This window comes from Hyperolius riggenbachi, chromosome 10 (assembly GCF_040937935.1).
Source record: "Hyperolius riggenbachi isolate aHypRig1 chromosome 10, aHypRig1.pri, whole genome shotgun sequence".
In the NCBI taxonomy this organism is placed as follows: Eukaryota; Metazoa; Chordata; class Amphibia; order Anura; family Hyperoliidae; genus Hyperolius; species Hyperolius riggenbachi.
The window spans coordinates 26,586,111-26,609,106 of record NC_090655.1 but is presented as its reverse complement, the minus strand read 5'-3'; the positions used below and the strand labels follow the sequence as shown (position 1 = coordinate 26,609,106).

Sequence of the window (22,996 nt, the reverse complement as noted above, 5' to 3'; positions counted from 1 at the left end):
AAGAGGTGGAGGTGGCCAGATTCATTTGATGGGTCTGTTCGCCTCCACCGACACCGCTTAATAAACTTGGGACTACCTTCTAGGTAACAGTATCCCTTTACCACACTTCTGATCCAGGTTATGCATACAATATAGGGGCATTACCGCTGTGATAGTTCCTTCCTTCCTGGTTTTTCCCTTGCCTTCCTTTCAAGCCCCCCACCCCCCCCCCCCCCCCGGGTACATCAAAAAAGGGCGTCGGGGAAAAAAGGGCGCGTGGTGTAAACGATAAACAGTATTATCGTTTATTGAAATATTGTGTAGAATTTCGTTTAGAAATAGTGTTTTAAGAATTTATAAATCACTAAATAATGTGTATGAGATCGGCAATTCTTAAAACGTTAATCTTCCCTATTTGTAAACTGAAAGTTATTTTAACGTTTGTTAAAAACCCTCCCTGTACCTCTCCCTAACCCCTAGACCCCCTGTTTGTGCCTAAACCTAAGACCCCCCTGTTGGTGCCTAAACCTAAGACCCCCCTGTTGGTGCCTAAACCTAAGACCCCCCAGTTGGTGCCTAAACCTAAGACCCCCCTGTTGGTGCCTAAACCTAAGACCCCCCTGTTGGTGCCTAAACCTAAGACCCCCCTGTTGGTGCCTAAACCTAAGACCCCCCAGTTGGTGCCTAAACCTAAGACCCCCCCTGTTGGTGCCTAAACCTAAGACCCCCCTGTTGGTGCCTAAACCTAAGACCCCCCTGTTGGTGCCTAAACCTAAGACCCCCCAGTTGGTGCCTAAACCTAAGACCCCCCCTGTTGGTGCCTAAACCTAAGACCCCCCTGTTGGTGCCTAAACCTAAGACCCCCCTGTTGGTGCCTAAACCTAAGACCCCCCTGTTGGTGCCTAAACTTAAGACCCCCTATGGATAATAATGTTTTACAGACATTAATAAATAAAAAATGTAAATAAAAAAATGTAATTAATTTTTTTGGGTGGATAATGTTTTAGAAATGTTTTATAAATAGTGATTTAGTATCTTTATAAACGTTATTCGTCACGGGCTGATTTTGTAAAGTTAAATCATCACAAACATAGTTATAAATCCTTAAAAATCTCCGGGCGCCGTTTGTTAAAACGTTAATAATCTCCGGCGCCTTTTTCTCCCTGTTCGGCGCCCGATAAACGATATTTATAATGGGAGTGAATGGGGCGCCCTTTTTGTCCACTTGTCTCATGCGCCCAAATCTACTGCTTCCCCCCCCCCCATACATATGTACATTTGGAGGGTCAGGCTCATTTATTTGTATTTTTATGTTTAGTTATGCATAGAGAATCCTGATTATCCCTGTAACCCACACTAATTTCAGCCATATTGTATATATGTACAATTGTGTTTATATATGTGCATTTATGTTTATGTATGTACATTTACGTTCTCATTTTTAAATGTGGTTTTATGGTCATAATCACCCCCAGAAGGATTGCAGCCCATGGGTTCACATTGCAAGGGTATATCAGCTGTATAGCTTATTATGACTATTCCTATACTTATGTTAATATTCTTTCCTATTTATATTTATACTGATACTTTATCACATTTTTCTTCTTTTATTTATTTATTTAAATTATTGGTCTGTACTTAAAGTCCGCAATACTATAATCATCATGGGCTCAATTCACAAAGCGGTGCTAACCCAGTTAGAGACTTTAGGCGTGATAACCATTGCACCACGCTGGTGAAAAGCCAGTTTAGGCGTGATAAGTTTAGGCATGATAAGTTTAGGCATGATAAGTTTAGATAAATTTAGATTGCGCGCAAAGTCCCGCACGCAAAGCAGCGCCATTAAACTCTATGCGAAGTGCACCAGACTTTGCTAGCGCAAAACTTTTGATCAGCTGTGCACTGCGGTGCTAACCCCGTTGATGCTTAAACTTATCACACCTAAACTTATCACGCCTAAACTTATCACGCCTAAACTTATCATGCCTAAACTTATCATGCCTAAACTGAGTTTAGGCATGATAAAGGGCTTTTCACCAGCGTGCTAATTGTTAGCACCGCTTTGTGAATCAGGCCCCTTGTATCTGCAATGAACACTCACTTAGCTAACTAAATTATTTGCCATCAAACCAGCTAGGTGTCACAGTGATTCAGCTGCCATATAAAAGAACAGTGTACGCTACCGCATAGAATGACTGGCAGGCAGCGGGGTACACATGCAAACTTTATAGCATAGTCGCTTAGCAACGCTATGCTACAATCAGAGAGGCTCCTGAAGTATCAGGGGAGACTCTTGCACATGGCCAAGGGGACCAATCAGATCGCGCCTTCTAGTGTAGCGATGCGACTGCATGTCGCGCAGTCACGCCCACAGAGGTTTACTGAAGTATTGCGCAACCCGCGCAATCCGCGTATCCCTTAGCTTGACCACCACCCCAGCGAGACTCCAGGCCACGCCCACCGGGTCACATTGACGGGTCTTGCAATGTACGTCACCAGTGACGTCCAACGCACTTGATCACCCATCTACCCCCAGCCGGGAGTCTCCTTTATCGCGCTGCTGGCCTATCAGGACACACCACTAAGTCAGCGCTATAGATGTAAGTAAAAACTCACAGAATTTTAACCCTTTGCTTTTTAATGTTTTGATTATCACAACACCGGAAGGGTTTGTTCCGGTTGCTATGACAACAGGGTCACACATTTAGATCCGGGTCAGGTCCTATAGAGAGAGCTATATAAAATTTTCGTGTGCAGTGCAGTGACACACTTGACAAAGGCGTGGATACGTGCATCGGAGGGAAGGCACCCATTGTCCACCACCAGCTGGGACACCCATCCACTGCAGGCCACAGGGGAGGAACAGGTTGCCACCCATGATTGTCTCACTGGGCTTTTGCTCATGATATGTCTACATATTATTGTTTTTTAGTAAGTGTTTTAATACTTTGCGTGTTCGAGGAATAAATAACGTTAATGCACTACGGAGCGCTCCTTTTTGTTTGTTTGTCTCTCAGTAACCACCCATGGCAGTTTAACCTGATGAAACAGACATGTCTCACAAAATGCATTGTTTTGGTTCTCGCATTAAATTTGCTTTTACTGATAAGGTTGTTATTTAAAAAAGGTCAAGTACCTCCTCCACCCCCTGCACAAATATAACACAAATGGTTTTGAGGTGTCTCCAACACTTGGTTTAGAAGCTTCAGTTTACTGCATAACTGTATATGCATCTACTGGTCACATATGAAGACCATTATTTTTTTCCCCCAACCAATGAGCTGATCCTGAAACACATGTAGAGACAGGTAAGGGAGATTTCTATTAACTTTAAAAGTGGTTGCCAAAAAGGTACCTGAAATGTAGAAGTATAATTCCTACATGAGTGGCTCCAGGTTTTCTTGCTCATGTTATCTCTTTGAGGTTCCTGTAGATTGAGGGAATGTATTGTAGAACATTAATAGATGTTCAGTAGAAGCCACCGTACTTATTTTTTCTTTGGTATCTGAAGGTGCGAACTGTTAAACTTTTACGAAAAAAGGTGTTAAAATGGCATTGTATGTGTATAATGTAATATCAAATGACCACATGTAAGGATGATGAATGTCCTCTTTCAAATCTTTTATGATCTAGCTGTCCTCTATGTCTGTAATAAGGACTATCCTGATATAAGTGTCCCTTCTGCTGGTATCACCAGAATTCTTCTCGCAGGAATAAATTAGAGGGAGGTTGTAATTCTGGCTTGTCCGGGCAATGTGGCCTGAATGCCCACAGCCAGGCTGTGACTAGTGTTGGGCGAACACCTAGATGTTCGGGTTCGCGAACGTTCGCCGAACATCGCCGCGATGTTCGGGTGTTCGCGCCGAACTCCGAACATAATGGAAGTCAATGGGGACCCGAACTTTCGTGCTTTTTAAAGCTTCCTTACATGCTACATACCCCAAATTTGCAGGGTATGCGCACCTTGGGAGTGGGTACAAGAGGAAAAAAAATATTTGAAAAAGAGCTTATAGTTTTTGAGAAAATTGATTGTAAAGTTTCAAAGGAAAAACTGTCTTTTAAATGCGGAAAATGTCATGTTTCTTTGCACAGGTAACATGCTTTTTGCCGCCATGCAGTCATAAATGTAATACAGAGAAGAGGTTCCAGGAAAAGGGACCGGTAACGCTAACCCAGCACCAGCAGCAGCACACGTGATGGAACAGGAGGAGGCGCAGGAGGAGAAGGCCACGCTTTTTGAGACACAACAACCCAGGCCTTGCATGAGGACAAGAAGCGTGCGGATAGCATGCTTTGTACCGCCATGCAGTCATAAATGTAATAAAGATAAGAGGTTCCATAAACAGGGACCGGAAACGCTAACCCAGCAGCAGCACACGTGATGTAACAGGAGGAGGCGCAGGAGGAGAAGGCCACGCTTTGAGGCACAACAACCCAGGCCTTGCAGGAGGACAAGAAGCGTGCGGATAGCATGCTTTTTTCCGCCATGCAGTCATAAATGTAATAAAGATGAGAGGTTCCATAAACAGGGACCGGCAACGCTAACCCAGCAGCAGCAGCAGCACACGTGATGGAACAGGAAGAGGTGCAGGAGGAGAAGGCCACGCTTTGAGACACAACAACCCAGGCCTTGCATGAGGACAAGAAGCGTGCGGATAGCATGCTTTGTACCGCCATGCAGTCATAAATGTAATAAAGATAAGAGGTTCCATAAACAGGGACCGTAAATGCTAACCCAGCAGCAGCACACGTGATGTAACAGGAGGAGGTGCAGGAGGAGAAGGCCACGCTTTGAGACACAACAACCCAGGCCTTGCATGAGGACAAAAAGCGTGCGGATATAGCAATGCTTTTTGCCGCCATGCAGTCATAAATGTAATAAAGATGAGAGGTTCAATAAACAGGGACCGGCAACGCTAACCCATCACAGATGGTCATTGTTCATGTTACTTGGTTGGGGTCCGGGAGTGTTGCATAGTCGTTTCCAATCCAGGATTGATTCATTTTAATTTGAGTCAGACGGTCTGCATTTTCTGTGGAGAGGCGGATACGCCGATCTGTGACGATGCCTCCGGCAGCACTGAAACAGCGTTCCGACATAACGCTGGCTGCCGCCTGCCGGGCAAGCCAGCACCTCTATTGCGTACATTGCCAGTTCGTGCCAGGTGTCTAGCTTCGATACCCAATAGTTGAAGGGTGCAGATGGATTGTTCAACACAGCTACGCCATCTGACATGTAGTCCTTGACCATCTTCTCCAGGCGATCGGTGTTGGAGGTAGATCTGCACGCTTGCTGTTCTGTGGGCTGCTGCTGCATGGGTGTCAGAAAATTTTCCCACTCCAAGGACACTGCCGATACCATTCCCTTTTGGGCACTAGCTGCGGGTTGTGTTGTTTGCTGCCCTCCTGGTCGTCCTGGGTTTGCGGAAGTCAGTCTGTCGGCGTACAACTGGCTAGAGGAGGGGGAGGATGTCAATCTCCTCTCTAAAGTCTCCACAAGGGCCTGCTGGTATTCTTCCATTTTGACCTGTCTGACTCTTTCTTCAAGCAGTTTTGGAACATTGTGTTTGTACCGTGGATCCAGAAGTGTATAAACCCAGTAATTGGTGTTGTCCAGAATGCGCACAATGCGTGGGTCGCGTTCAATGCAGTCTAGCATGAATTGAGCCATGTGTGCCAGAGTCCTGCCAGAATCCTCATCATCCTCTTGTGAGCGTTGTGATAGTTGTTGTGATGCATCATAGTCGTCACCTTCTTCCTGGTCTGCTTCTGCTGACCATTCGCGCTGAATTGTGGAAGTCCAACGTGCACCGCTCTGGCCCTCGTCAGTGGTGGCATGAAATTCCTGCTCCAACTCCAGCTGTTCCTCCTCCTCTTCTTCGACATAGCTGCTGGGGTCAGCGTTTCCTGAGGCGGATGGCCTGATGTTGGTACCATCACGCTGATCGTTTTCTCCTTCAGATTCCCCCAGTTGCATCATGACAGCTGTTTCCTTGATTTTCAACATTGACCTCTTCAGTAAACACAGCAGTGGTATGGTAATGCTGACTGAAGAGTTGTCACTGCTCACAAGCAACGTGGACTGCTCAAAATTTTGGAGGACTTGGCAGAGGTCCAACATGTTGGCCCAATCGGATCCACAGAAGCTTGGCAGCTGTCCGGATGCGCCTCGGTACTGCGCCGTCATGTACTGGACCACTGTACTCTTCTGCTCGCAAAAGCGGGCTAGCATGTGCAGCGTAGAATTCCAGCGCGTAGGGACATCACACAGCAAGCGATGGTGGGGGAGATTGAAGCGCTCCTGCATCTTGGCGAGTGCCCCCGAAGCAGTACTGGAATTTCTACAATGTTTGGCCACTCGTCGCACCTTCAACAGAAGATCGGCCACGCCTGGGTATGTCCTCAGGAACCGCTGAACTACTAGGTTCATCACGTGCGCCAGGCAAGGGATGTGTGTCAGCTTAGCCAACCTTAAAGCGCGAATGAGATTACTCCCATTATCACACACAACCATGCCCGGTTTCAGGTCCAGCGGTGCCAGCCACAAATCCGTCTGTTCCTTTATTCCCCTCCAAATTTCCTCCCCTGTGTGCTGCTTATCCCCAAGACAGATCAGCTTCAGCAACGCTTGCTGACGCATGCCAACAGCTGTGCTGCACTGCTTCCACGATCCTACTGCTGCTGGGTTAGCGTTTCCGGATGAGGTACAGCTTTGAGATGCGTTGGAGGAGAAGGAGTCAGAGAGGTAGGTGCTGCTGTTGTTATCCAGTGGGAGGGACGGCGGTGCAGCTGTTTGCGGCGTGGGCAACAACCGCGCCGTAGCAGGTGAGGAATCGCTGCCAGGCTTCACAAGGTTCACCCAGTGCGCGGTAAGGGAGATGTATCGACCCTGGCCGAACACACTCGTCCAGGTGTCAGTGGTGAGGTGAACCTTGCAGGAAACGGCATTCTTCAAGCTTCGGGTTATTTTGCTGACCACGTGCTCATGCAACTCAGGCACTGCAGAGTGCGCAACGTGGTAGCGGCTGGGAACCACGTAACGTGGGATGGCCACTGACATCATGCCCTTGAAGCTGTTTGTCTCCACCACTCGATATGGCAGCATTTCGCAGGCCAGAAGCTTGGCTATGCTGGCTGTTACTGCCACGGCCCGGGGGTCATTTGCTGGCAATTTCCTCTTGCGATCAAACATCTCCGAGACAGACAACTGAACCGTAGGGCTGCACACTGAAGGGCTGTTGGTTGTTGTGTTTGATGAAGACTGGGAGACCTCAAGAGCACTACTCCGGAAAGTGACAGTGTCAGCGTCTGATGTTTGTGAATGTTGTGAACCACGCAATGGCTGGCCTACTGCTGCTGCTGAGGCGGGTCTGGTGGTGAGTCTGGTGACCCCAAGGGAGGCAGTGTTGCTGCTACCCTGTCCTGCCGCATTTGCCCACAGAGTGGGATGTTTGGATAGCATGTGGCGGCTCATGCTGGTGGTGGAGAGGTTGTTAATACTTTTCCCCCTGCTCAGGCGGGTCTTGCACACCTTGCAAATCGCCATAGTACCATCCTCAGTGCAGTCTTCAAAGAAAGCCCAGACTTTGGAGCACCTGCCTTGCTGGCGATTTCTGTTTGCGCCTCTTTTGCCTCTCACTTGAACTTTCACGCTTGTGGTGCCTGAAATTGCGCGCCGCCTACCTTGTGGCACAAGGCGAACTCGTGCAGCAGTGGGTTCTTCAACAGACTCATCTGTGCTGCTGCTACGACGGCGATGTTCTCGTTCACAAACAAAATCTGGGTCTATGTCCACATTGTCCATACCCTCCTCTTCCATCTCCTCAAACTCGTCATATGTCATTGTGGGGGGCCGCCGCCGTGGAGTAGAGCTCCCCAGAACAACCTCTGCGCAGCTCACTCCAACGTCGTCTTCCAGATCTTGTCGGCCGACCTCCTGCAATTGCAACCCCTCCTGCCCAACTTGCTCTGGGATTTGGGTTTCAAAGTCCTCGGACTCGCCTTGCATTTCAGTGCGCGGTGCATTTCCCACAGTTAATGGTTGTGAATCCGGGCACAACATTTCTGGTTGTTCCTCCATTGACCTTTCAAAGGTGGAAGTTTGTTGGGCTGGGAATAGCTCCTGCGAATACCCCATTGTGTCCTGAGGTAATTCATCGGACTGCTTATCTGGCAGTTGTGTGCGTGGTGTCGCTGCCGGTTGTGTCAGCTTTGTGCCCACTGGCTCCTTGTAACTGGCTGAGGATTCGGACCTCGTGCGTGATGTGCTGGTGCTGCTTAACCCACTGCTGGACGCTTGAGAGGTCATCCAAGTAATTATCTGGTCCTGTTCTTTTGGATTTGTGAGGGTTGTTGTCCTGGACAACATGGGCGGTATTGAGTGGGTTTTCTTGGGTGCTCCCCTGTGGCCTGTACGTGAACCGTCAGGGGAAACACCTCTTCCCTTGCCCCTCCCTCTTTCACCGGATTTCTTCCTCATTTCACTTATCCTTAAAGTACACGCTGACTGGCAGCAGTACAGTGGCAGTACAGAAATGCTATACAGTGGTGGGTGAGCGGTGTACCACTATTCCCAGCAGCAACACAGAGCACAATGCTATACAGTGGTGGGTGAGCGGTGTACCACTATTCCCAGCAGCGACACAGAGCACAATGCTATACAGTGGCGGGTGAGCGGTGTACTACTGTTCCCAGCAGACACAGTGGCAGTAAACACAATGCTATATAGTGTGGCTGAGCAAGGTACACAGAGTGGCAGTAAACACAATGCTATATAGTGTGGCTGAGCGAGCGGTGTACTACTGTTCCCAGCAGACACAGAGTGGCAGTAAACACAATGCTATATAGTGTGCTGGGTGAGCGGTGTACACAGAGTGGCAGTAAACACAATGCTATATAGTGTGGCTGAGCGAGCGGTGTACTACTGTTCCCAGCAGACACAGAGTGGCAGTAAACACAATGCTATATAGTGTGCTGGGTGAGCGGTGTACACAGAGTGGCAGTAAACACAATGCTATATAGTGTGGCTGAGCGAGCGGTGTACTACTGTTCCCAGCAGACACAGAGTGGCAGTAAACACAATGCTATATAGTGTGGCTGAGCGAGTGGTGTACTACTATTCCCAGCAGACACAGAGTGGCAGTAAACACAATGCTATATAGTGTGGCTGAGCAAGGTACACAGAGTGGCAGTAAACACAATGCTATATAGTGTGGCTGAGCGAGCGGTGTACTACTGTTCCCAGCAGACACAGAGTGGCAGTAAACACAATGCTATATAGTGTGCTGGGTGAGCGGTGTACACAGAGTGGCAGTAAACACAATGCTATATAGTGTGGCTGAGCGAGCGGTGTACTACTGTTCCCAGCAGACACAGAGTGGCAGTAAACACAATGCTATATAGTGTGCTGGGTGAGCGGTGTACACAGAGTGGCAGTAAACACAATGCTATATAGTGTGGCTGAGCGAGCGGTGTACTACTGTTCCCAGCAGACACAGAGTGGCAGTAAACACAATGCTATATAGTGTGGCTGAGCGAGCGGTGTACTACTATTCCCAGCAGACACAAAGTGGCAGTAAACACAATGCTATATAGTGTGGCTGAGCGAGGTACACAGAGTGGCAGTAAACAAAATGCTATATAGTGTGGCTGAGCGAGCGGTGTACTACTATTCCCAGCAGACACAGAGTGGCAGTAAACACAATGCTATATAGTGTGGCTGAGCGAGCGGTGTACTACTGTTTCCAGCAGACACAGAGTGGCAGTAAACACAATGCTATATAGTGTGCTGGGTGAGCGGTGTACACAGAGTGGCAGTAAACACAATGCTATATAGTGTGGCTGAGCGAGCGGTGTACTACTGTTCCCAGCAGACACAGAGTGGCAGTAAACACAATGCTATATAGTGTGGCTGAGCGAGCGGTGTACTACTATTCCCAGCAGACACAAAGTGGCAGTAAACACAATGCTATATAGTGTGGCTGAGCGAGGTACACAGAGTGGCAGTAAACAGAATGCTATATAGTGTGGCTGAGCGAGCGGTGTACTACTATTCCCAGCAGACACAGAGTGGCAGTAAACACAATAATGCTATATAGTGTGGCTGAGCGAGGTACACAGAGTGGCAGTAAACAAAATGCTATATAGTGTGGCTGAGCGAGCGGTGTACTACTATTCCCAGCAGACAAAGAGTGGCAGTAAACACAATAATGCTATATAGTGTGGCTGAGCGAGGTACACAGAGTGGCAGTAAACAGAATGCTATATAGTGTGGCTGAGCGAGCGGTGTACTACTATTCCCAGCAGACACAGAGTGGCAGTAAACAGAATGCTATATAGTGTGGCTGAGCGAGCGGTGTACTACTATTCCCAGTAGACACAGAGTGGCAGTAAACACAATAATGCTATATAGTGTGGCTGAGCGAGGTACACAGAGTGGCAGTAAACAGAATGCTATATAGTGTGGCTGAGCGAGCGGTGTACTACTATTCCCAGCAGACACAGAGTGGCAGTAAACAGAATGCTATATAGTGTGGCTGAGCGAGCGGTGTACTACTATTCCCAGCAGACACAGAGTGGCAGTAAACACAATAATGCTATATAGTGTGGCTGAGCGAGGTACACAGAGTGGCAGTAAACAGAATGCTATATAGTGTGGCTGAGCGAGCGGTGTACTACTATTCCCAGCAGACACAGAGTGGCAGTAAACAGAATGCTATATAGTGTGGCTGAGCGAGGTACACAGAGTGGCAGTAAACACAATGCTATATAGTGTGGCTGAGCGAGCGGTGTACTACTATTCCCAGCAGACACAGAGTGGCAGTAAACAGAATGCTATATAGTGTGGCTGAGCGAGGTACACAGAGTGGCAGTAAACACAATGCTATATAGTGTGGCTGAGCGAGCGGTGTACTACTATTCCCAGCAGCGACACAATGACTGGGGGGACCCTGGCTAGCGTGGCTGGAGCGCGAACTACCCTGCCTGCCTACCCAAAGCTAAACCCACAGACAAATGGCGGAGATATGACGTGGTTCGGGTATTTATTTACCCGAACCACGTGACAGTTCGGCCAATCAGAGCGCGTTCGGGTCCGAACCACGTGACCCGTTCGGCCAATCACAGCGCTAGCCGAACGTTCGGGGAACGTTCGGCCATGCGCTCTTAGTTCGGCCATGTGGCCGAACGGTTTGACCGAACACCATCAGGTGTTCGGCCGAACTCGAACATCACCCGAACAGGGTGATGTTCTGCAGAACCCGAACAGTGGCGAACACTGTTCGCCCAACACTACCTGTGACCCCTTCTTACATGCTCCTCAGTCTTTGTTTATGCTTGGCAGGTCAAGGGGGCATTGATAAACAGAGCTGAGACCTTACTCTTTGCACTGTTGGTGTGACTGACTGTCATGTGTCTGCCCACTTCCTCCCTTTTAAATAAATGCACAAGAACCTTTTTTTAGTGTGAATACCATGGTCATGTGATTGTGAGCTGAGCTGTCCTATGCAGTGGACTGTCAAGCTCTACCGTGCCTTCTTCAGGAATCCTTTTTAGAGGCCCTTTAGCCTCTCACAGTTCTTTCTGGTGTTGTCCTTTCTGGCAGTTACTGTGCAGGGCTCTCTAGGAAGAAGTATCTTCTGAGAAAAGGCATGGACCAGGCTTATATATATTTTTGTGCCTGCAATGAGTGTTGGTGTGTATTTTAGTCCAGGAGTATTGGAGCTCTGCACATTTTATACTATTAAAACATCCAGGTATGAGTTTTTGAAAGCGCTGCTATTCCTTTTGCTGTATGAATTGAATGTGTGTATACTAGTGGCTAGCTGCATTCACTGATTCACAATTATTCACAAAGCTTTAGATTAGAATTAGCACACAATTTTCATCTGCTTTGCATTCAGGGCGTGTATTTAGTCCAGAGGGGCTGTGCATTGCCCCTGTAGGTTTGCAAGCGAATGCATCCATGAGCGCTGTCACCAGTCTGTATGTAGGCTTATAGGATGTAGTCCAAGGAAGGGGTGTGCTTTGGGAATCCTGAATCAGGATAATTGTGAATCAGTGAATGCAGCTAGCCACTAGTATACACACATTCAATTCATACAGCAAAAGGAATAGCAGCGCTTTCAAAAACTCATACCTGGATGTTTTAATAGTATAAAATGTGCAGAGCTCCAATACTCCTGGACTAAAATACACACCAACACTCATTGCAGGCACAAAAATATATATAAGCCTGGTCCATGCCTTTTCTCAGAAGATACTTCTTCCTAGAGAGCCCTGCACAGTAACTGCCAGAAAGGACAACACCAGAAAGAACTGTGAGAGGCTAAAGGGCCTCTAAAAAGAAGAGAAAAAATAAGCGGATTTCAGCCCGCAGTCACATGATCCCAGACCAACGGATGTGGTCATACACTGAAATGTATCTGCATAGCTCCCAACTTTTAAGATGAGAAAAAGGGTCACCTCTAATCATGCCCCTGCCACACTCCTAGCCATGCATACCGCTAAAAAATTAATAAGCAAAAGATGTAATTTTTTAAATTCAAACCACACTGGTCTTTTCTATCGTCACTAGCAGGCCCATATTTACCTCACAGGAGTCTGTAAACACAGATGTCCTGGCATCTTAACCCTTTGGAGACCGGCCGCCTAACCCCCCTTAAGGACCAGGCGAATTTGCATGTGTGGGGGAGGGGGGGGTCGACGTATTTGGGGGGGTCAGGCAGCTGGATCCCCTCTGTCCCCCCTGTATGCAGCAGCATTTACTCACCTCCCAGGCTCCAGAGATGAGCCACTGTGGACCCCTCCACTTCGGCCAGCATCTCCACTCCTACTGACGCTCAGTTCCGGGTCGCAGCTTGATGACATCATCAAGCCGGGACCCGACACTGACGTCAGAGCGAGCGGGGATGCCAGCCACAGTGATGGGGAGCGCCAATTGTCGGTAGAATGGCAGGGAGGTGAGTGGATCCTCTCTTTCCCCCCCCTACCGCCGCAGCGGTCACAGTGATCACTATGATCCTCTGGCGATCATAGTGATCACGTGATCAAAAGCCATACGCAATGGCTTTTGATCACTGAGGGGAGATGTCATATGACAGCTTAATCTCCCCTCTCGGGTGTGCACAATTGCATCAGGAGTGGTAACGGCGGGTGGCGTAGATCCTACGCTGCATCAGGCTAGAACAGCGACAAGTGCAACGTAGGATCTAATAGAGGCAGTCCCAAAAAGGTTAAACTTTGCCCTCCATGAACTAGAGGTGCTCACAAGTAATAGAAAACTAGAGGAACCTCAGTATTAAGCAGCTAGAGGTGCTCTGGGCCCTCACTAAGATCTCGTCAGTGGAATGCAGAGAGTCGGGTGAGTAACCTCTCATTTACACTCCCATCAGGACTCTGCATAGGGAAGGAGGCACTAGGGGAAGTGAATGAGCTGCCTTTCCATCATCAGGCGTCTGTAGGCATGTGCCTACACTGCCTTATGGTAACATCGGCCCTGATCATTAGTTTTTCTTCATATTAACATTTGAAATTAATAAATATATCAATTTAAAAGATAAGAATAAAGTTTGAAGTTGTTTAAACACATTTTCCAGTAGAAAAATACTTATTTGTACATCAGACCTGAAAGAGGGACAAATGAGGAAGAAAGAGGGACAGAGGAGTTTGGTTTCCAAAGAGGGACTATGCCTCTGAAAATAAGCTATGCCTATGGTATCTGTGCTCTAACACAGAAAATGACCCCCCCCCCAAAAAAAAAAAAACCCCAAAAATACTATTAAGCTTAAATTTTAAATGTGTGCTACAGAACAAAGTATAAGTGAGATATCTCTTTGTCCTAAGACCAAATTGCACTACTACTAATAGGTATCCTAAAACACACTGCCTCTATATGTTTGTTGTATACTACCCCTCCTCGTTTTCCCCTCCATTCCCTTTAGATTGAAAGCTCGCAAGGGCAGGGTTCGAATCCCAGCCAGGTCAACATCTGCAAGGAGTTTGTATGTTCTCCCCGTGTCTGCATGGGTTTCCTCCGGTTACTCTGGTTTCCTCCAACATCCCAAAAACTAATAAGTTAATTGGCTTCCCCTAAATTGGCCCTAGTCTACGATACATACACTACACAATACATACATAGACATAGGACTATGGTAGGGGATTAGATTGTGAGCCCCTCAGAGGGACAGTTAAAGGGAACCAGAGACGAAGCACCCTTGTGTATTTTACCATATATATCAGTAAGAACATTAGAGAAAACACTTACCCTGCTCTCTGTTTCATCCTCACTGCTAAAAGTGTCTGTTATCAGCTGTGATAAGAATCCCGGACTGAGCATTCATTCTGGCTTTGCTGGGAATTATTATAGCTGAGTCATTATAGCAGAGCCACAAGGGGGCAGGCTTGGGCTTGAAAAGACACCAGAGAAGACAGACTCAGCTATAATCTTTCTGTAGCAAAGCTAGACTGAATGCTCAGTGGGGGATTCTTATCAGAGGTGATAACAGTCAGATTAAACAGAGAACAATGAAACAAAGAGCAGATTTGGTGTTTACTGTCATATTCCCACTGATTTATAAGGTAAAATACAAGAGGATTCTTCATCTCTGGTTCTCTTTAAGTGACAAAACAATATACTCTACACAGCGCTGCGGACAGTGTCGGCGCTATATAAATACTTAATAATAATAATTACTTTTATCGCTGTTATTACCAATTCTGTATTTTGTATTCTGTATTTTGTATTCTGTATTTTGTATCGTTTTTGTATCTTTGTCTCTCATTTTGTATCTTGTATATTAGTGTACACCAATGTCTGTATTATTTTGTACCCCATGTTCGTTTCTTACTTTGTACAGCGCCACAGAGAATGTTGTTGCTTTATAAATCAATAATAATAATAATATGCTTTATTTTCAGAGACTCTGGCTTGGTGGATCTTCATCACTCGGTCCCAGACACCATCACAGACTGGAATGCCGGAGCCATGTGTATGGGACCCAGTGGGTTTGGCTTGTCCCCTTCTGTCTCTCTTAGAGTTTTTCAGCCATTTTTCGTAGAACTCGCTTTGCCCTACTCGGTGGTCAGAGGAGAATCTTTTACTTTAAAGGCATCCGTCTTCAATTACTTGCAACAATGTATAAAGGTAAAGCTATCCAGTGTTTGAGGTTAATGCTCTATTCTAGCATTCTAGAGTCTAGTTTCTCAATCAGAGGTACGTACACCAGGGGCTACTTCTGATGGGTCCAGGGGGTACGTGAACGTTTTAGAAGTTGATCATTCCTATGTTTCCATCATCCAGTTATTTTCTTTCTGCCATAAGGTTCAGACAGACCTGCTGCCTTCCCTGGAGATGGAGGAGGAGGCTTGTCCTGGCTGTGAGTACAGCAGCTGCCTGTGTGCAGAGGAGAGCAAGACCTTCTACTGGAATGTGACCGCTAACAAGCTAGGTGAGCATTAAAGTGTACCCGAGATGGAGTTTAGAGGGTGAAATGGGACACAGAGGCATGCTCCCTTCTAAATGACATGCCTCTGTGTCCTCTCAACACCACTTTCTTTCTCTGAGGTCTGTGAGTAACAGAGAAGCAGTAGTGGTGGCACATAGGACTGCGGCACCCATGGCATGAGCCATGCCTGTACCTCTCTAGATACGCCTCTGATAGTAGGAGGAGATACAGTGCTATTTTTATGTAGGAGGAGCTCCAATACTATTGTTTTATCTTTCTCTTTTGTGTCTTTGCTCAGGAGAGGTGAATGTCACAGTCAGGGCAGAGGCTTTGCAGACCCCAGAGATGTGTAATAATGAGATCCCTGTCGTACCCAAGCGGGGGAATACTGACACCATGATCAAACCACTGATTGTTAAGGTCAGTTTCAATTAGATTGTTTTGATTTTGCTTCTCCCTTGATCTGCACTAAGGGGGTGGATATAGCAAGAAAATTTAGAGAAAAATTGTAAGAGTTGATGTCAGCAACCAATCAGGTTCCAGCTCGTAAAGGAAGCTAGGGTCCTGATCAGTTGCTCTGTAGTGTATTAAAGAGGAACTTCAGCCTAAACAAACATACTGCCATTAAGTTACATTATTTATGTTAATTAAAATAGATAGGTAATATAATCTCTTACCCATCCTGTTTTAAAAGAACAGGCAAATGTTTGATTTCATGAGGGCAGCCATCTTTTTGGTTGAAAGGAGGTGACAGGGAGCATGAGACACAGTTCCAACTGTCCTGTGAGCTGATCACCCCTCCCAGTTGCTAGGCAACGTGAATAACGACATAGGAGTCCCATCATGCTTTGCATAGCATCAGGGGAAAAAAGCCCGGGCAGTTTTCTTTAATGGGGCAGAGCTTAGCTAAAAATGTAGCTAAAAATGAGACTTCTACAAGAAAAACAAAGGTCTGATGCTGTGTAACTGTTAAAGAAACACCAAGCCTTTTTCAGTGCTGCTGAGTAGATTTTTAGTCTGGAGGTTCACTTTAAGGGTTTTGCTATTAAATGAAGTTGACCTAAATTTGTATGTAGTTTTTCACTCAATTTTTAAAATCAAAGTCCTTTTGGCACCTCCAAAATTTAATCTCATAACAAGTTCCCTTAGTTTACACAAGATTTGGGGCATAGATCTGTCCAAACGCTATATAAACGTTGGCGTACACAAACGAGCAACATTGCTCACGCAACATTACCTGGCAAAAAGTACCGACAAATACATTTGTTTTATCGATGTTGTCCACACACACACACACACACACACAGACAACCCGAACGTCTATGTGGTTTGAATACTGCGCGCACAAGTGGAAAAGCCATATCAAACGACATATACACACATGCATTAGAACAATGCTGTATGGATGACCCTCTACACACCTAACCGACTGCCCGATATCTGCTCAATAGTCGTCAGGATTGATCCGCCAGTTGGATTGGTCGGAATTCCCAATGTCGGCCGCTCGTCGTTGTCGTTTACCATCATTTGGATGCATTTTTAATGACGATTTTTGTATGAAACGGTGATATCTGTATTCGTAAGACATCTGCTGGTGTACCAGCTGAGGATCATAATGTGCTGATTACAATTTCATTACATTTCCCATAATTTTCATAATTATGTTTACGATCGTAATGGAAAAATCATAACCACAAAAAATTATGTAAAATTATACGAAATAGCGAGTAACATGTAGTTAAACACAAACCTACAATTTGACGTGAAATTACAGGATGAAATTGAGAATTTTCTGATAATTATGAATTACAATTTTGTGTCGTAATTGCACATTTTTTGTCGCTCATCACTATATGGCGAGATAAAGGGATAGTTTTAGATATCGGGGTAATGACATATTTCATTCCGTGGATTGTGCTTCTTCTCCAGCCTGGAGGTGTCTTGGTGGAAAAGTCTCACAACTTCATGATCTGCATCCCACCGGCACAAGGTAAGGATATTCCGTTGATACTTTAGTTCCCAAATGAATGCAGAATCTCATGCAGAGTGTGTGGTTTGGCTCTCCCGTGGCGGTTCCAAAGGTCACAATGTACCTTCCAAAAACTGAAAACAAATCCCTATCTTAGGCCTTGTTCACATTAGAAATTGCCAACACAAGATGACCGGAGGGGGCGGGCTGGCATGTGCCTGTGGACAAGATCAAAAATGTAGGTCGGCGCTCGGCAGGTCCTGTGCTCCGATTTGTAGACCAAGCACAGAATTTTGAAGTTGATCCTGAAGCGGGTGGGTAGCCAGTGGAGAGCTTTACAGAGAGGAGTTGTAGAGGCGCTGCGGTTAGATCAGTCTGGCTGCTGCATTCATTACTGATTGAAGGGAGGCAATATGGTTTGAAAGGAGGCCTGATTAAATTGAATTGCAATAGTCTAGGCAGGAGATGACAAGGGCATGGACGAGGAGTTTGGAGGTGTCAGGGGACAGGTAGGAGCGGATCCTGGAGATGTTGCACAGATGGAAGTTGCAGGATCGAGTAAGACTTTGGTTGTGGGGTGCAAAGGAGAGAGCCGAGTCCATGATGACACCTAAGCGGCAGCGGGCTTGGGGGGTAGGGCGAATGGTAGTGTTGTATGTGTATTGTATGTAAATACAGTGGGCTGCAAAAGTATTCAGCCCCCTTGAAGTTTTCCACATTTTGTCACATTACTGCCACAAACATGAATCAATTTTATTGGAATTCCACATGAAAGACCAACACAAAGTGGTGTACACATGAGAAGTGGAACGAAAATCATACATGATTCCAAACATTTTTTACAAATAAATAACTGCAAAGTGGTGTGTGCATAATTATTCGGCCCCCTTTGAGTGCAGTCAGTTGCCTATAGACATTGCCTGATGAGTGCTAATGACTAAATAGAGTGCACCTGTGTGTAATCTAATGTCAGTACAAATACAGCTGCTCTGTGAGGGCCTCAGAGGTTGTCTAAGAGAATATTGGGAGCAACAACACCGTGAAGTCCAAAGAATACACAAGACAGGTCCAAGACAGGTCAGGGATCAAGTTATTGAGAAATTTAAAAGCAGGCTTAGGCTACAAAAAGATTTCCAAAGCCTTGAACATCCCACGGAGCACGGTTCAAGCGATCATTCAGAAATGGAAGGAGTATGGCACAACTGTAAACCTACCAAGACAAGGCCGTCCACCTAAACTCACAGGCCGAGCAAGGAGAGCGCTGATCAGGAAATGCAGTCAAGAGGCCCATGGTGACTCTGGACGAGCTGCAGAGATCTACAGCTCAGGTGGGAGACTCTGTCCATAGGACAACTATTAGTCATGCACTGTACAAAGTTGGCCTTTATGGAAGAGTGGCAAGAAGAAAGGCATTGTTAACAGAAAGCATAAGAAGTCCCGTTTGCAGTTTGCCACAAGCCATGTGGGGGACACAGCAACCGTGTGGAAGAAGGTGCTCTGGTCAGATGAGACCAAAATTGAACTTTTTGGCCAAAATGCAAAACGCTATGTGTGGCAGAAAACAAACACTGCGCATCACTCTGAACACACCCTCCCCACTGTCAAATATGGTGGTGGCAGCATCATGCTCAGGGGGTGCATCTCTTCAGCATGGACAGGGAAGCTGGTCAGAGTTGATAGGAAGATGGATGGAGCCAAATACAGGGCAAACTTGGAAGAAATCCTCTTGGAGACTGCAAAAGACTTGAGACTGGGGGTTCACCTTCCAGCAGGACAATGACCCAAAAAAGCCAGGGCAACAATGGAATGGTTTAAAACAAAACATATCTATGTGTTAAAATGGCCCAGTCAAAGTCCAGATCTAAATCCAATCAAGAATCTGTGGCAAGATCTGAAAACTGCTGTTCACAAACGCTGTCCATCTAATCTGACTGAGCTGGAGCTGTTTTGCAAAGAAGAATGGGCAAGGATTTCAGTCTCTAGATGTGCAAAGCTGGTAGAGACATACCCTAAAAAACTGGCAGCTGTAATTGCAGCAAAAGGTAGTTCTACAAAGTATTGACTCAGGGGTAGAGATGTCGCGAACCTCCGATTTTCGGTTCGCGAACCTTCGCGGAAGGTTCGGTTCGCGTAAAAGTTTGCGAACCGCAATAGACTTCAATGGGGATGCGAACTTTGAAAAATAGAAAAAATTATGCTGGCCACAAGTGAAGGAAAATATGTTTCAAGGGGTCTAACACCTGGAGGGGGGCATGGCGGAGTGGGATACATGCCCAAAGTCCCGGGGAAAAATGTGGATTTGTCGCAAAGCAGCATTTTAAGGGCAGAAATCACATTGAATGCTAAATTGCAGGCCTAAAGTGCTTTCAAACATCTTGCATGTGTATACATCAATCAGGGAGTGTAATTAGAGTTCTGCTTCACACTGACACACTAAACTCACTGTGTAACGCACCGCAAACAGCTGTTTGCGTAGTGACGGCCGTGCTGGACTGGTGCGCACCGTGGCTAGAGTGTAGGCCGTGGCGTTTTTCAAGCCCATATGGTCGCCGGGCTGTGGTAGCTCAATGATAGAACAACAGTGACTGTCCAGCTGATCAAATTTGGTCTGACCACAATGAAGCAACGACCTTATTATCTTTTGTGTGCCACCCCCACCCGAGACACTCAAATAGCCGGCGGTCATTGCTTCATTGTGATGCGAAAGCCCCTTCACCGCGGCAAGGTAATGATCATGAAGGGGGATGGGCACATGTACATGCCTTTTGTTTTTTTGTTGCAGCCGCCCGCAGTGCAGCCAGAAAAATTAGGCAGGCATGTACACGCACCAGAAAAATTTGTGTAGCGGCCGCTGCTAGCAGCGGCCTTAAAAATTCAGGAATCCGCCTAGAGTCCTGGACCCTGTTGGTGGTGGTGAAGAAGGCAGTCAAGCGGCTTGCAGGCAGAGATGCTGTGTGTGGGGACTGACTTAGTCTTCGGTCGTGCAGTAGCCCTCCGTGTTCCATTCCTCATTCATTTTGATAAAGGTCAGGTACTGAACACTGTCGTAACTTAGGTGACTTCTCTTCTCAGTAACTATGCCTCCAGCTGCACTGAACGTCCTTTCTGACAGGACGCTTGCGGCAGGGCAAGAGAGAAGTTGTATGGCAAATTGGGACAGCTCTGGCCACAGGTCAAGCCTGCGCAACCAGTAGTCCAAGGGTTCATCGTCGCTTTTCGCAGAGTCTACATCCGCACTCGAGGCCAGGTAGTCGGCTACCTGCCGGTCCAGGCGTTGGTGGAGGGTGGATCCGGAAGGACTATGGCGAGGAGTTGGACTAAAGAACGTCCGCATGTCCGACATCACCCTGAGATCGCTGGAGCGTCCTGTCCTTGGCTGCGTGGACTTGGGAGGAGGAGGGTTACTGCCAGTGGTACCTTGATTGCGTTGTGCAGCCACATTACCCTTAAATGCATTGTAAAGCATCATCGACAGCTTGTTCTGCAAGTGCTGCATCCTTTCCGCCTTTTGTTGAGTTGGTAACAGGTCCGCCACTTTGTGCCTGTACCGAGGGTCTAGTAGCGTGGCCACCCAGTACAGGTCATTTGTCTTGAGTTTTTTGATACGGGGGTCCCTCAACAGGCTGGTCAACATGAAAGAGGACATCTGCACAAAGCTGGATGCAGACGTACTTTCCATCTCCTCTTGCTCTTCCTCAGTGACGGGACGCAACTCCTCTTCCTCCCCCCAGCCACGAACAATACCACGGGAACGTGGAGCAGCAGAAGTCCCCTGTGACGGCTGCTGGGGGTTGTTCTTCTTCCGCCGCCTCTTCCTCCTCCACAGAAACACCTTCCTCATCATCACCATCATCAGAGTCTGACTCCTCTCCTTCCCCACACGACTCCTCTTCTTCCTCCTCCTCCTCCCCCCTCTGTGCTGCCGCAGGTGTTGTGGGAACATCGGGTTCGGGTGTAAATGGCTCCCACGACTCCTGCTGCCATAACTCTTCTCGTTCACGCTCCTCCACAGCTGTATCCACCACTCTACGCACGGCACGCTCCAGGAAGTAGGCGTAGGGGATCAAGTCGCTGATGGTGCCCTCATCGCGACTCACCAGTTTGGTCACCTCCTCAAAGGGCTCCATGACCCTGCATGCATTTCGCATCAGTGTCCAGTTGTTGGGCCACCACATCCCCATCCTCCCAGATTGTGTCCTTGTACTGTAATGATGCAGGTACTGGGTGACGGCTTTCTCCTGGTCTAGCAGGCGAGAGAACATCAGCAGGGTGGAATTCCAGCGAGTCGGGCTATCGCAAATCAGGCGTCTCACTGGCAAGTTGTTTCTACGCTGAATGTCCGCAAAGCGTGCCATGGCCTTGTAAGAGCGCCTGAAATGCCCACACAACTTCCTGGCCTGCTTCAGGACGTCCTCTAAGCCTGGGTACTTGGACACAAATCTTTGCACGACCAGATTCAGCACATGTGCCATGCAGGGTATGTGTGTCAGCTTTCCCAAATTCAACGCAGCAATGAGATTGCTGCCGTTGTCACACACCACGTTGCCGATCTCAAGCTTGTGCAGGGTCAGCCATTGCTCCACCTGTTTGTTAAGAGCAGCCAGGAGAGCTGCTCCAGTGTGACTCTCCGCTTTCAGGCAAGACATGTCTAACACTGCGTGACACCGTTGTACCTGGCATGCAGCATAGGCCCTGGGGTGCTGGGGCTGTGTAGCTGGAGAGGAGATCGTGGCACCAGCCAAGGAGGAGGAGGAGGATGACGACTGCGAAGCGGTGGTAGCAGGTGGAGAGGAGGTGGCTGGAGGCCTGCCTGCAAGCCGTGGAGGTGTGACAAGTCGGTCCGCTGCGCAGCCACATACTCCCTGCTTGCTGCCATCGGTCACCAGGTTGACCCAATGGGCTGTGTATGTAATGTAGTGGCCCTGCCCGTGCTTGGCAGACCAGGCATCCGTGGTCAGGTGGACCCTTGACCCAACGCTGTGTGCCAGAGATAAGACCACTTGCCTCTCAACTGCACGGTAGAGTTTGGGTATGGCCTTTTGTGAAAAATAATTGCGGCCTGGTATCTTCCACTGCGGTGTACCAATGGCCACAAACTTACGGAAAGCCTCCGACTCCACCAGCTTGTATGGTAATAGCTGGCGAGCTAATAGTTCCGCCACGCCAGCTGTCAGACGCAGGGCAAGAGGGTGACTGGCAGACATTTGCTTCTTCCGCTCAAATACTTCCTTCACGGACAGCTGGGTACTGCTGTGGGCAGAGGAGAAGGAACCACTGAAGGGAAGAGGCGGTGTGGAGGAGGGTGGCTGTGAAGGTGCTAGGGAGAAAGTGGATGAAGACGATGTACCTGAAGGAGGAAGAGGAGAAGGAGGGTGGCTTGTCTTTTGAGGGGTGCTGATTTTCCTCAGGTGTTCTTGCCATAGCTGTTTGTGCCTTTTCTCCAGGTGCCTTCGTAAGGCACTTGTCCCTACGTGAGTGTTGGCCTTTCCACGGCTCAATTTTTGCTGGCAGAGACAACAGATGGCTTTGCTCCGATCTGAGACACACACGTGAAAGAATTTCCAAACCGCTGAGCCCCCCTGGGGTGATGCCGCTACGGTGGCAT

General features: G+C 47.6%; 1 protein-coding gene across 1 annotated transcript in view; it reads left to right on the top strand.

The window, feature by feature from the left end:
• LOC137536627 (uncharacterized) overlaps positions 1 to 22,996 on the top strand; it is a 163,920-nt gene that overhangs the window by 66,230 nt on the left and 74,694 nt on the right. The window contains exons 19-22 of the mRNA XM_068258878.1: positions 14,896 to 15,121; positions 15,299 to 15,425; positions 15,721 to 15,842; positions 17,352 to 17,412. Coding sequence (XP_068114979.1) covers positions 14,896 to 15,121; positions 15,299 to 15,425; positions 15,721 to 15,842; positions 17,352 to 17,412 — 536 coding nt within the window. The remainder of the gene's footprint in view (positions 1 to 14,895; positions 15,122 to 15,298; positions 15,426 to 15,720; positions 15,843 to 17,351; positions 17,413 to 22,996) is intronic.